The sequence below is a fragment of the Sesamum indicum genome, linkage group LG5 (genome assembly GCF_000512975.1).
Source record: "Sesamum indicum cultivar Zhongzhi No. 13 linkage group LG5, S_indicum_v1.0, whole genome shotgun sequence".
In the NCBI taxonomy this organism is placed as follows: Eukaryota; Viridiplantae; Streptophyta; class Magnoliopsida; order Lamiales; family Pedaliaceae; genus Sesamum; species Sesamum indicum.
The window spans coordinates 2524866-2539842 of record NC_026149.1 but is presented as its reverse complement, the minus strand read 5'-3'; the positions used below and the strand labels follow the sequence as shown (position 1 = coordinate 2539842).

General features: G+C 34.1%; 1 protein-coding gene across 1 annotated transcript; it reads left to right on the top strand.

The window, feature by feature from the left end:
* LOC105161712 (exocyst complex component EXO70A1-like) lies at positions 5941-14023 on the top strand. Its single transcript, XM_011079501.2, has 12 exons — positions 5941-6281; positions 6429-6524; positions 6952-7157; positions 8620-8859; positions 9816-9954; positions 10041-10253; positions 11122-11327; positions 11574-11771; positions 11853-11952; positions 12839-13065; positions 13180-13329; positions 13416-14023. Exons 1-11 carry the CDS (start codon positions 6120-6122, stop codon positions 13295-13297), a joined length of 1905 nt encoding a protein of 634 aa, XP_011077803.1. The 5' UTR covers positions 5941-6119; the 3' UTR covers positions 13298-13329; positions 13416-14023.

Below are 14977 nucleotides of genomic sequence, written 5' to 3'. Positions count from 1 at the left end.
TGATATCCCATCAAAATCCATAATGATTTTTAAATCCTACACACACACACACACACACTCATATTTATCTGTACGATTTATTAAGTCTCAACTCTCGAGGTGAGTCCATTAAAATGTTCTTACCTATACTTATATTTTGTTTACAAATAACAACCTCACTTTCCTATCTTATTTGATTGAATAAATCTAATAAAATTTTGTGCACATTCATACCGGGTATATTTCGATTGTTAGTATATATGATCTATGCTAATATTAAAAAGAATGCCCTCTACATTTATAAACAGAGGTTATTGACACCACCGTACTAATTTCTAAGGTAAAATATATACGATTTAAAAACTGCGACTTGAGAGGTAAAGGAATAGGGAATAAGAGAAAGACGAGCTGGAAAACGTATAACTTCCCTAAAAACATACGAAATTCAGTTTATAGGACTGAATGTGTAATTTCGTCTAATTACATAATAAGTATAATTACACTTATCATATGATTAGTCGGTGTAACGTGATTGATCACTCTTACTATAAGAAGTGTAATATGCATCCATCATATATTTGTATTGAGTAAGATTGAAACCCTTTCCGGCTAAAATGTTTTGATCGGTGTTTCCTTACAGTGAATTGGATTAATGTTAACCCCATTGATGATCAATCCGTAGTTACATGGTTTTGAAAATTGAATTCAATAGTCTTGTGCACTTTCAAATGGTTGGAATGGTCAGTCAGGAAAGTCTTGTTGTTTGACTGTTTGAGAAGTACCTAAAAATTGAAAATATGGAAATTATGGTATCCGTCAAGCAAACTTTTATATATAGGAAAAAGATAGATAATTCGACATGCCGAAATAAGATCTCATTTTGTGGAATCCACGTTGATGATGATATGATATGATATCCTTAATCTGAACGCAATTTCCTTGTGATTCTTGAGGATGAAATAAGCTACCCATTTACACGTCCATGAACCCCAAATATTTAAGCTATGGTAAAATGAAAATCTTGATCTTGATAGCGATATATACCCAAAACATAAAGAAGGAGCAGTGTCATATTTCCTTTCCAGATGCATTGATCACTTGCATGAAATGTTCAGTCTGCATCAAATAGAGTTATAAAAAGAAAGATTTCATTGAAACATCATTCTACAAGCTTCTCTCCTTGGTTGTGTTGACAACTTTTAACATCATTGTTGGAATAGCTCTTTCTGTTTTGGTGGAATGATAAGGTTTTATAGCAACAAATACCATAATGCTTTCTTCTAAATTTCAAACTAGACCCTCCAACCCTAACTATGAAAACACATGATTATATTAAGAGAATGGAATAATTGTGTTTACGCGTTATATAAATATTTCTAATAAGGATCTTTCACTTGTCTCTATATGTTTTTAAATAACATATATATATTTTTTTATCACATTTTTGTGTTACATATCAATTACATGCTAACTTTGATTTATCATTCTATGATCGGCATTTTTTTTAAATTAGAAATATAATTAAGTTAAATTATAATTTAAAATTGAGATGCATACTACTAATGTGGGGCCAATGTGTAATTGAATATCGTTTTTCGTTTTGAAGTTGTTATCTCATTTTACATTATAATTTATTAGTTATATGCAAGTTTATTGAATTTAAAAAAAAGTAATTTTGTTTTGTTTTTAGTGCCCATTCTCATTCTACCAATACATTTCACCTAATAAAAAATTTACAAAAAAGAAAAAGAAAGAAAGAAAGATCAGTTTTCGTGGAAATGAGAATGAAAAGGAAGGAGAAAAGTTAGAGTTGTAAATGATTCGAGTCGAGTCGAGTCGAGTACCTCATTTTTTAAGTTTGTTTGAATTATTATCAACTTTTAAAATTATGTTTGAATTTAATTTGGTTATTAATCTAATTGATTTCGTCGAGCTTTAATTGAATTAAACGCGAGTCGAGTTCAAAAGAATAGCAAAAATTTATAAAAAAATATTTTTCAAAGTTTAGTTTGTTAATTCAAATTCATTGAATTTAAATGAATTTTTAACCATCAATTTTAATGAAAATTGAATTTTCAATTAATATTTCAATCCTAAGAAGAGTAACGACTTATGGCTTTCCACAGTCGCCTGAACCGCGTGGTCATCCCCTTGCCAAAGGAGAAATCTTGCGGTGATACGCTTTCAAAATTCAAGTCCTTTCGGAAAGACTTGGACCTTTTAGTCAAATCTCTGAAAGCGGAGGGCAAGATCGTCCAAGAATGATACTAACAGAAGTGCAGTTACAGTTTAAGGAAAATTCCTTATCAACAGAAAGGAAAACTTCAGAATAGCGCAAACACGCTGGACCTGACTGACAGTCTGACACTATGGCCACGCTTTTGCTTGGAGTCCAAGAAATTACCAAAAAGTGTCCCCCCGAAGCTATTCGCTGCCCCACGTAATCCCGCTCCAAGATTATTAAATACCCCGGCTGGCCTTACAGTTATACTTTAATTCCTTCCGTATCCCCAATAAACCCCACTTCGACCTCTCTATATAAAAACCTCCATCACTTCCTACTACTGGACCCTTTTTTCTCATCCTCCTCTCCCTTTGTGTTTTCTGGTCTCGTCAATTAGTATAATTTACTTGAATTTGTCGCGGTTTCCTTAAAAGCTGATTTCATGGTGGACAGTGGTGGTGGTGGGCGGGCTTTTCCCGTGGTGTTCTTCGACGGCGAGAGGGAGATGGACATTGGTGATGTCAAAATTAACCCGTCGTTGGAGTACAAGCGCTTTCAGCTGTTGTTAAGCGAAAAGATAGGCATCTCTCCCAATCAGATTTCAATTTACCTCATTAACCGGAAAAAGAACCCCAAGGCGCCGTTCTCGGAGGATCGCCGGAGAATCCCGGTTACCGGAAAGGTCAATTTCGGTTCGATATGTCGCCAGAAGGAGTGTTGCTTCTTTGTCGTGTTGAAAAGATCGCGGAAGTCGAGGAACCGCAGGGAGAGGATGATCAACAGCGTTGATTTCGCTAATTTCTTGCCCCAGGTCGAGTTATCTCGGTCTTCGGTTCATCCGGTGCCGGAAAATCTGATTCTGCTACGAAGGAACCAACCGACGCCATTTTACGATCATATTATCCAGTCGGAGCTAGATGACCTGAACGGTCGGTTACAACTAGATGATTTGAACGGCCGGCTGGAGAGCTTGAGGATCCAAAGGGAGTATTATCAGATGGCAATGGCGAAAGGAACTCCGAATTCACCAAATTTCTCTTCGGAGCATGGTTCGGACCCGAATCTGAGCGTTGATTCGTTTCCGACGATTGAGGATATCTATCGTGTTAATTCAGCTTGGTTGACGACGAAAAATGAAACCAAGAAGGCTTTCTGCGAGGAGTGCTGGTACGCGAAGGAGAACGGAGGTACGCCGCCGTTCCATCCCTGCGTTAACGACACAGTCATTACTCGGTTCACGACGCGGTTAGGACCGATTAATCGGCCTATCAAATCGCTTCCCTGAGAGCTTTGGCGATTTCTTTTCTTTAAATAAAAATAGAAATAGTTAAACCTATTAATCTGGAAAAAGCCGCGTTGAATGTGAAGCGGTTAAATCAGGTGATCGTGGGCACACGGTAAGCCGCATACGGATAATAGGTACAGTTTACAGGCAAAACCTCTTTTGTTGCAAGGCCTCTACTCTGAAGTTTGATTAGTTAGCTGATTGATGAATGGTAAAATTTGTAAATTGGTCCTTGGGGTTTGCATTAATTGTGAAATGTGTTTCTCATTTAGAATCCAGAGGTTGATTCCTAGTAATTATCTTTCATACTCAAATTCCAATGCAACTCTTTGTTCTACAATTCTAATTCTTATCTTTGCTCTTCTCCTCACTCATTGTTAGGGACGGACAATTATCCATAAGCAAGATCAAGATGTGATCTCAAACGCAATTACTGTTATAGGTACTAAGAATAGTTTTGTTTAAATTAAGGATAATTACATTCTTTTTTGAGATTTAATGTAATTACATGTTTTTAAAAAAATTATATCTACCACCTTTGATATTTACTTCTATTTAATAAATAAGTTTCTCTCTTAGTCAAAATTAATTAAATTTGATAATATTAACAAAAATTTTGGATAAAAACTCCTTATCTGTTTCTGATTGATTTATTACTTATTTATTGCATGTCAAACAATTTTTTTTTATAATCAAATTATCTGTATACAACTTCAGACGTTAATGCATGTGAGAAATGATATTTTCAATGTTTGTTTGACCAAGTCAATCGAGGATAAATATTAATTTGTATTCATTTTTTTTTGTTAATAATTCAATAACTAACAAATTCAGTGAATTATAGTTATTTCTTAGGATTTGTTTAGTTGAAGTGAGAAAGAGAGAGAGGAAAGTGAAAGGGGGAAGAGGAGGAATCATAATAGTTTTACTTGAAATTAATTGGTATAATTGGAAGGAGAGTAAACATTAAATATTTTCACTTATTTAGTACAAGAAAAACAGATTGAAATAAAATACTAGTTTTTGTAATTGTATTGAATAACCATTCTCTTCATTTGTATTAGAATATAAATAAATTGATATTATAAATATAATTTTAGTATATAAAAAATTTAAATATTTATCAATCAAGAAAAATAATATTTTTAATTAATAAAAATGTTCATCATTGACTTTGATCCAGTGGTTTTTCAACGATTTTGTTATCTTTTCTTTTGTGATTATGTACGATATTAATGGTGGTATGGAGAAAAAAATTATATTTATATATATATATAGAGAGAGAGACAATAGAGTAAATCAAAATAAACTATATATATATATATATATACTTTTTTGCTTTTTTGACTTTATACTTTCGCTTTTCCACCCTATGTTGAATGAAAACAAAATTGAATTCTAGAGGGATTTCATATACATCGAGTTTTACTTTTCCTCTATCTATATGTTTTTCATGTCATTAATATAGTTATTATTAAACTTTTATTTTTATAGAATTTGTAAATCACATCAAGAAAATTAAAAATATATTAGTTCAATCAATACAATAATATTATAAAAATTCATTAAATGAATAATTAATCAATATAGTGATATAATTACAAATCATATAATACATCATGATAAAATCACATAAAATGATACATATATCCACATGTCTAATAATAATTCAAATTCATAACTTCAAATTTATTATGAAACCTCAATTTTAAGAGATTTGAAACACACGACCCTGTGTTTGATAGTTGGTGGCATCACCACTGCACCGAATACATCCCAACTATTAAGTCTCAATTTTAACCAATAAGTTCTGAGTTGATCAATTATTTGTGTACTGGTACTAAATATATGTATGTATGGAGTTGAGCGTGAAGAGTTTAGGGTATGGTAGTTGGTGCAGAATCATATTTCTTATTCTGTTTTTCTGTAAGTTTGAGTGGTTTTGTGATGTTAATTTGGAAGGAAACATTTTGGCTAAAACAAGTAAAATGGTTGAAACACATTTTCTAACACTTTGATTGATCAGTGGTCCTTCTACTTCTCCAGTACCAATATCAGAATTATAACTATATATGTGTTGTTTCAAAAAAACAAAACATTGATTTCCATCACTAATAAAAAGAAAAGCTACACTATTTTCCATAGTAAATTATCAAAAACATTAATTTTGCTATATCATTTCTCAAATATATTCAAAAAGAATTTCGTATTTATTCTTGTACGTAAATGTCATTGTTTCCTAATTTCCCCAAGAAATTATTATTTTATTTTTCTTTTTCCTCTCCCATATTTTAATTTATTTTTTAAAAATTCATTATAGTTTCTGTAGGGCACTTATAAGAATTAACAGATAGAAAAGAAAGGTTATTCGTTCTTCTCTTTTTAGAGAAATTAGGGGCACAATTATTTTTGTGGAGATCACGTGACAAGGACGCTGCGCCACGCCCAACGGACATAGAGATGGAAAACTATATAAGGCAGGCTATAAGCTGTCATTTCATTCATACCCATAGCTCCCCAGCTTGTTTTGTTTCCCGTTCCTCGTGATTCCGTGGAAGAAAACCCTAAGCCCGCTTCAGATAATGATACATAATCACATACTCTAATTTACCACCTCAAAATACTACCAAGATGGCGGCATACGCCGGTACAATTCAAACCCTAACCGACCGTGCGGCATTGATGAAAGAATCAATGCAGAAAACGCAGTCTATTACGGATAACATGGCGGCGATTCTCGGCTCCTTTGACCACCGCCTCTCCGCCCTCGAGACCGCCATGCGCCCAACGCAGGCATTCCTCTTCTTTCAACTTTTCTGTGATTTGTTGTAAATATTGGTGTCGGAGTTAAGTGCATGGAAATATTAGGTTAATTTTGTGGAATGTTTTTTTTTTTTTTTTTTTAAGTCTATTTGATTTTGCGCTCTGGATTTCGTTTAGTTGAAAACGCATTCGATAAGGAGGGCGCATGAGAACATCGACAAGACGCTCAAGTCTGCCGAGGGTATTCTTAGTCAATTTGATCTCTCACGCAAGGTCCCGTCCTCTCCTCTTTTTTTTTTTTTTCCCCTCTTATCTCTCCATTTTCTTTTTCTCTTTAAATAAATAAATGAAAACAAGTGATTGACTGGCTAGTTGATGAGAAGAATTTGAGACCCCAGCTTGCCTCGAGTAGATTTTTGAGCCAGCTCGAGCTCAGAATATGTGCTTGATAAATTTGATTTGAATTTTGATATTACTCTGATAATCACTAGAAAGTCGTGAGCTATGCATCTCTAGTTCTATTTTTTAGATGTACTGTTTGATCATCTTGATTACTATTATTCTCGCGATCATAAACAAATAAACGCCAATTAATTGAGGGAGACTTTGCATAAGATTTTCTTAAACATCTGTGGTGGAAACGAATTTTGAATCCTGTATTACAAATTTAAATCGTGTGTAAATGCACCATCAATTTCAGGCAGAGGCTAAACTCTTGAGGGGCCCTCATGAGGATTTGGAAAGTTACCTAGAAGCTGTAGATCAACTAAGGAGTATTGTCCGTTTCTTTAGCGGAAAGAAAGGCATCAAGAGTAGCATTGGGGTGGTCAACCATGCCAATAACTTAATTGGAAAGGCAGTAATAAAACTAGAAGAAGAATTACGACAGCTTCTTGCCTTATACAGGTTTGCCCATCACATAGTGACCATCCACTTAGCTCTTGTTGTTTCTTTAATTTATATGATCAGTTGTGGTAAACTTTATGGTCGTATCTAGTGAAATATGAATTTAGTTGTGGCCTTTGTGGCTCTATCTTTGTATATACGTGTCTACCTCCCTACCTTTCGTACCCATGTTCTTCTCTTGCAAATATGTATCATATCCAGGCTTGTGGTTTAGCAACCTCTTGCTCACTTCTCCTTTTTGCATTAGAAGTCTCTTTGAGCTTGGTTTATTACAAATTATCTCTCCTTGCATTTAATAAGGTTAGTATTAGTTGATCGATCATAATTGAAGACTATTCATTGACTTTTTTTGACATCTACTCATGATTTTCTTCTATGAAATGTGTGGTTAACTTATTAGGCTACTAAATAGAATATCGTTTGGTTATGTTCTCAGTTGATAACATGCATCAGTATCACAACTTCAATCCTTTAGAGTTTCTTCTCATAGTGTTAGGGTCCCCTAATAACAAATATTCTATCGTGGCATCACGTCATAATTTTTTACGTGTCCAGAGTTGTGCCAGTATGACGCAAATTTTGAACCATTATGCCCCATAATTCAATTCTTCCTGCCTCTATTTTATCCTTTGTGGCTATCAATCTCTGTCCAATGGTTTCAGTATTTTGGCATCTATATATAGTCTCTGGAGCCGATATGTTTTGCCTCTATTTAGATCTAAAAAACCTTATGTTTGTTCCTTGGCAACTAATTCATGATATTTCATAAAAAGTTCTATTCAGCCTTATGTTTGCCATAAAGCTGCCAGTGGTGGTTGCCTGAAGTGGTATATTTGGCATTGATGTGACTTATTTAGAAGATATCATTGTCTTTTTGCATCCACATTTTGGAGTTTGAGAAGTGTAATTTTTCCTAGACGATAAGGAAATGCCACACTTTGTTTGGTCCTCATTTAACCTCAGGAGTCACTGGGATTTAGGGCAAAACTTGGACTTTCATTCATACTTGGACCATAGTATTGATAGCTGCACAGCCTCAACTTTGTTCTTTTTTGGGAGTTGGTACTCCGTTCAAACTAGGCTTTAAATTTCTGTTCGTTGGCTGTGAACTTCTTCTTGAATGTCCCAATAGGCTCCAACTTATCTTTGAGCTGGTTGGTGTGTTTCTGTGGGACTGGCATTAGTTTTGTATTTGTTAAGAAACCAATAAGCGCTTATCACCAATTAAATTTGTTATTTGCCAAATAATAATGTGCTTAGCTTAAGCAAACTTGTTAAATCAATGAATTTATGCTAGAGTTTGTTTTTAGTCGGAACTTGCTATCTTGTCAACGTTATTTCCAGTTTGTCTGATATTTTTCGGTATCGGAATTGTGATTCTAACATGATTATCAAGGTTGATTGTAGGTATAATTAAACTAAGATAACTTATTTGGCAAGTTATGTTTCTATGTATTTTCAGCAAACCTGTTGAACCTGATCGTCTTTTTGACTGCCTGCCAAACTCTATGAGGCCATCAACAGGTGGATCACCTCGTGATGGTGAATCAAATGGAAAGAAAGCATCTGAGCAACAAAATAAGGAAACTGTTGTTTATCAACTTCCAACTCTTATTCCGGCCAAACTTCTGCCTTTACTACATGAGATAGCTGAGCAAATGATTCAAGCCGGCCACCAACAGACAGTTATGAATATATACAGGTGGTCTTATAGATTTTCATTTAATTTTGATGTAGTTTTCTAGGATTGTTTTATTACTGTTATGATCTGGAAAAGCTGTCTATATTTTTTGTGGTCAAGTTTTCAAGCATGATAAGAAGATGACATTTTTATGAATTTGGCATGTAGCTACATAAGATAGAAATATATATTGTGATTACTTGTCATCTCATCTCTTTTCAATGACAAAAATGATATGAGATGAATTTGGGTGAGGTGGCAATATTTTTGAATGTATGTTCAGATATGAAATAAATCGTAATGATTTAGTTGATGTGATGGTTAAGAGATATTTTTATAAGAATAGTGAAATATATTTCTAATATTTTTTATAAAATTATCACAAGCAATTGCATATCCAGACGGATAATATTTCATGAGATGATGTAAGATGAGATGGGAAAAATCCAAAAGCAAGCTCAACTTTAGTTTTCACTTCTCCACAGCTCAACCCAATTTACTTTAAAATTTTAAAGTAGTCTATCATATAAACCAATTTGTTTATTGATAGAGTGGAACTTCTAGATGCTGGTTTTACATGGTTAGCAGGTAAATATGTATATGATAGAAAATAAAGTACATTTCATTGAAATGTAACATCAACTTGATCAGTCAACCACAATAGATTAACATTCTAATAGATATTTGTGCCATATAGCTTAAGTGCTGCTGACTTTTTAAATGAACAGTTGGAATGCGATGAACATACTACTGCATCTGCAAGAATAAAAAGAGGAAGCAAATGAGGAATACGAAAACTGTTTTTGTTAAGTCACCTTGTTAGCAAGAACTTCAATCCATTTATGACTTTAGATCATTTGTAGCTAATCGTGTTTTTCACTTGAATGTCCTTGGGAGGCAAACCGAACATACATACTACTTTTTCGCTATTGTTAGATGTATCCTGATGTTATTGTTATCGCATTCATTCCTTTTAGGGAAGCTCGGTCTTCAGCACTAGAACAAACTCTTAGGAAACTAGGTGTTGAAAGGCTTGGTAAAGAGGATGTGCAAAAGATGCAATGGGAAGTTCTAGAGGCAAAGATAGGAAACTGGATTCATTATATGCGAATTGCTGTAAGGGTTTATACACATTCTGGACTTTGCTTTTCATTTGCTTTCTAATTTCTTCTTTCACCATACATTATATTTGTATGGAACAGGTCAAACTTCTGTTTGCTGGTGAAAAGAAAGTATGTGATGCGATTTTTGTGGGTCATGATACTCTTAGGGATCAGTGTTTTGCTGATGTTACAGCAAACAGTGTATCTGTGCTCCTCAGTTTTGGAGAAGCAATTGCTAAGAGCAAAAGATCACCTGAAAAGCTGTTTGTCCTCCTGGACATGTACGAGATAATGCGAGAACTTCAGACAGAGGTATGAGGAAATTAGCAGTTCATAGGTGTCATCAAACCCTGGTTCTCTTGGTTTAAGACATTCATTGGCTTATGAACTTGTCTTTTCCTTCTTTATCTTAATTGGACCATATGCAAAAAGTTCTTATTGCATGTGCATCTGTCCAGCATACCAAAATGAAATTTATAATAATTTCAAAATAATACTTTCCAGTGCATTACTTTGAGTAAACTCAGAAATCAGAATATGGAGACTTTTGGAGTCTTGAAAATCTAGTGTTTTATCAGGCCTGCCAATCCGTTCCTTTTCAGCAAACTTGTTATGGGACATACATGTTATTTTAGGTTTCCTATCAAGTGTATCATCAATCTTTGTAACTGACTGCTTGCTACATTTTCCAAGAGATGGGGAAACCGTGTTAATGCTATTTGTGCCTTCTTTCAGTCAGTATGGCAGCTGAACAACTGAATGCATTAACATAACTCTATGCTATATTATCTGGGATCAGCTACATGAATCCTTTGCTTTCACTCCCTTTCTGTATTTCCATATCTGCATTTAGACATCTAATTTAATCTTTACTGGTTGCCTATCTGTAACTACTCATCCTTGTACTAAAACTGCATTTTATGTAATCATTTCTCATCTAACTGATTCCTTATATTCTTGTGTGGGGATGATCTTTCCACAACACTAGATTAACATTGATCCCTTCTTTTTATTTTATCTACACACGTAATGCTATCTGTAAAAGTATGACCATGGATCTTGCCTGTATATCCTTGTCCACGTGGGGCTCATAATTGAATTTTAATAATCTTACATAGCGACTTTGTGTTTTCTTTTTCCTCTTTTCTTTGGCATTTTAATTTATTGCTGACATTGACAGATAGATATCATATTTGGAAGTAAATTTTGTGTTGAAATGCGAGAATCTTCTGTCAACCTCACAAAACGTCTAGCTCAGACTGCTCAGGAAACTTTTGGTGATTTTGAGGAAGCAGTTGAAAAAGATGCCACGAAAACTGCTGTTCTTGATGGAACAGTCCATCCTTTAACCAGCTATGTGATTAACTACGTGAAATTTCTTTTTGAGTAAGTGTACCTTGGCCAGCTTCATGTCTTTATCTCCATTATGTATATGTATGGTCAATGGTGGCTTTTCTTCATCTAATTCGTGGACCTGTATTTACAAGATATCTTATTCTCCACATACATTTTAACAGTTTTGTCTTCTTCTGCTGACTGAATGCCTTTTCACGAGTACTTAACACAAGTTTGCTATGTCAAGCTTTTCTGATCGCAATTTACATATTCTTATTCTCGTCTTTATACTTTCAGCTATCACTCAACTCTACAGCAACTCTTTAGAGAATTTGATGATGGTGATGCAGAAAAACATTTGGCGTCTATAACAACAAGGATAATGCAGGCTCTTCAGAGTAACCTTGATGGAAAATCCAAGCAATATAAAGATCCTGCTTTAACTCAACTATTTCTAATGAACAATGTGCACTATATTGTCAGATCTGTGCGCAGGTACGTGATGCTTATATTATGCATGATCTACCCTACAAACTTCAGAATAACAATTGAATTTCTTGAAATTTTGTTATCAAGGTCAGAGGCAAAGGATCTACTTGGTGATGACTGGGTGCAAATACATAGACGAGTTGTCCAGCAGCATGCAAACCAGTACAAGAGGATTGCTTGGTCTAAGGTGTAATATCATTATCACAAAATATTTAGTTCATGCATATGCAGGGTTTAATAATTATTGCAATATCATTATCACAAAAAATTATCATGCATACTCACCGAAGTTCAGTACTAAGTGCAACCAATATCATAAGTATTGAATCTATGTGACATGTCCTTGTTCTATTCTTTCTTGTTACAATAACTCATGCTATATTTAGTTAATAAGCAAGCTGCAATGTAATTCACATTGAAGTGCCTGTTACTCAAAGATAAGTACATGTTATCCATTGCTTGCACCATTTATTTCCAAATAACGTGTAACATTGAAGTTTCTGTTACTGAAACTATATTTAAGGCTGACTATCCCCAATGTTATTAAATATTTGCTTTGCCTAGACAATTATTATTATTATTATTATTATTTTTTGTGGTAATTTTTATCAGGCTTAATTGTTGAGCAATTTATGGTGCCTCACATTTTTGTTCTTATTTATCCATTTTTCTCTCCGGATGGAAAGATTCAGCAGACAGTGGGGGAAGAAAAAGGAGGATCAGTTTTAGTTTATTTCATTATTAAATTTCTCCACTTAAATTTTCTGCTTTTTTTTCCAATTTCATTTTCAAGTGGAAAGGGGCAGCAGTATTGGACGCCTTGCTGTTCCCTGCTGCGTTCAGACTCACGTTTTGATTCGCCAATGTATTTGATAACTGAACGACCAGCATGAGCATTGGTGCTTCAAGATAGCACCAAAGCCTGAGTTTTATTGCTAGATGCATGTTCTAGTTTCTCTATCTGCTTCATTTTAATTTGGTAAAAACATCTAGCAGATTTCAACTAGGTAGTAGCTTCCTCGGACCACATATGCTTACAGTGTTTTCTTTTGCTGGAAAATTGCTATATGCAGATTCTTCAGTGTCTCTCAATTCAGGGAGCCTCCCAGCCATCTGATGTGGCTGGTGTTTCCAGGCAAATGGTGAAAGACAGGTTCAAAAACTTCAACTTGCTATTTGAGGAGATTCATCAGAGGCAATCTCAATGGACCGTTCCAGACAGTGAGTTACGAGAGTCTCTGAGACTCGCAGTTGCTGAGGTTCTTCTGCCTGCATATAGGTCTTTCATTAGACGCTTTGGGTGTGTATTCTCTTCCAATAGGCTCCTATTTTCTGCATATTGATCTTTTTCTAAGATTGTACCTTTCACTTTATCTGTGAGCTGATCAGAGTGCTTAAATTTTATTTGTCTTAGGCCTATGATTGAGGGTGGAAAAAATCCACAGAAGTATATCAGATATACTCCAGAAGATCTTGAAAGAATGCTGGCAGAGTTCTTTGAAGGAAAGACGTGGAATGAACCAAGGCGATAAATTCTTATGAACTACGCATTCGTGTATTATAAGTAAGATTTTACTTTAAATGTCATCGTGACCAATAATTACTGCAGACAAAATAAAATCCTCCTCACTGCACCTGTTTCCCGTACAGATGAAAGTTAAGTCGGCACTCTGCCTATCCGCGTCTGCAAACTAGTTAGCCTGGTGCAATGTGCTTTCTCATATGGTTTGGAGTACCGTTCCTATTTTTCATTATTTCTAGTTTAAGCCTAGCCTGCAGCAAACTTGTGAATGTGTACCATGATTCACTCATCTCTTTTCCTTGTTTGTGGAAGTACTTCAGGGAATAAAGTTATTATGTCACAAGAAGGCAGGTTTTGCACTTCATTTATCTTAGAAGTTCAGTTAGAATGCAAGAAGATAAAAATCAAGGGGGGTCTTTGTCTTTTTGTAGGGAAGTTGAGAAACTATAAATGGGCAGGTGAAGATTTATTATCAAATGGCAGAAGGTAGTAAAGAACAAAAGTATTATGTGGGTGAGGCAGAGGCTGCCAAACTTGTACAACAAAAGCAGCATGATGCACACACCATCAGAACTGAAAGAAAGAACCTTTTTTTCTTCATTTCTTGAGCTGCCCATCTTTTCATTTTTCTCTCTCATCAGATCAAGCCAAAAGAGGATGAACTGCCCTCAACTTGATCCAAACTTGAAATGAGGTCTAATAAGATTGAGATCTGATTTTCAAAGAATGCTCCTAGTGATGCAACAGATTGTTCTTCTTTTCAATATAAATACAATTCTTTATTGCAAAACAAAATCCTCATTTGGTCAGATGCAGATCTTTTATCGCCCTTTGTATTAGTGTTACATTAATGTATAATTGTTATGTATTTCTTTTTTTTAAAAAAATATTTAAATTAAAAGTAGATTGCATAAATTAGAAAGTATGATTAAATAATATTAGAATTTAAAAATGCATGAATGTGGTACTAATATATAACACGATATACATCGGTGCCTTAGCTATTTCATTTTATTCTTCTGGTACTTTGTTTGGCATTAGTTCCCGCCCTTCATTTGAGGCCATCAAGCCCAAGGGCAAGGCACCTTACATAGTACAAAGGGCATACTACCAACAAGATACAACTAGTGTAATTTTTTCTTTATTATTATTATTCAATATTTATTTAAACTAATTTTTAAAATTAATATTGTCAGGATTAAAAATAATAAAATTAACTGATTAATGGACCAATTATCTATTAAAGAATTAAGCATAATTAATTTTTATTATATGATTAAATAATTAAGTTAACTGATTAGGCCCTGTTTTTTTCATTACTAGGTTGTACAAACAACGTAATACGCCTACGGTCAAATAAAGTGTTCACTTTGCATTATGGATGTCCGTTTCTAATTGAAATGCCCAATCTAATTATTGTTTGGATCAAATAACTCAAACTGCCTAAATAAATATATTATAATTAATACAATTTTCTTTTAATCCTGTCACTTAAATAACTTGTATTGCAAAGTAAAACAGGCCTTAGAGATATAGAACCAATATAGCTTAATGGAGGGAGTATTGGGAAAAAAAATGCAAATTTAGTCATAACTTAGAAGTTGTGACATTTTTAGTCCTTTACAAATTAATTTTTGTAATTTAATCCTATAATTTTAAAAAATTAACAAATTTTAGTTCCTTTTCGGTC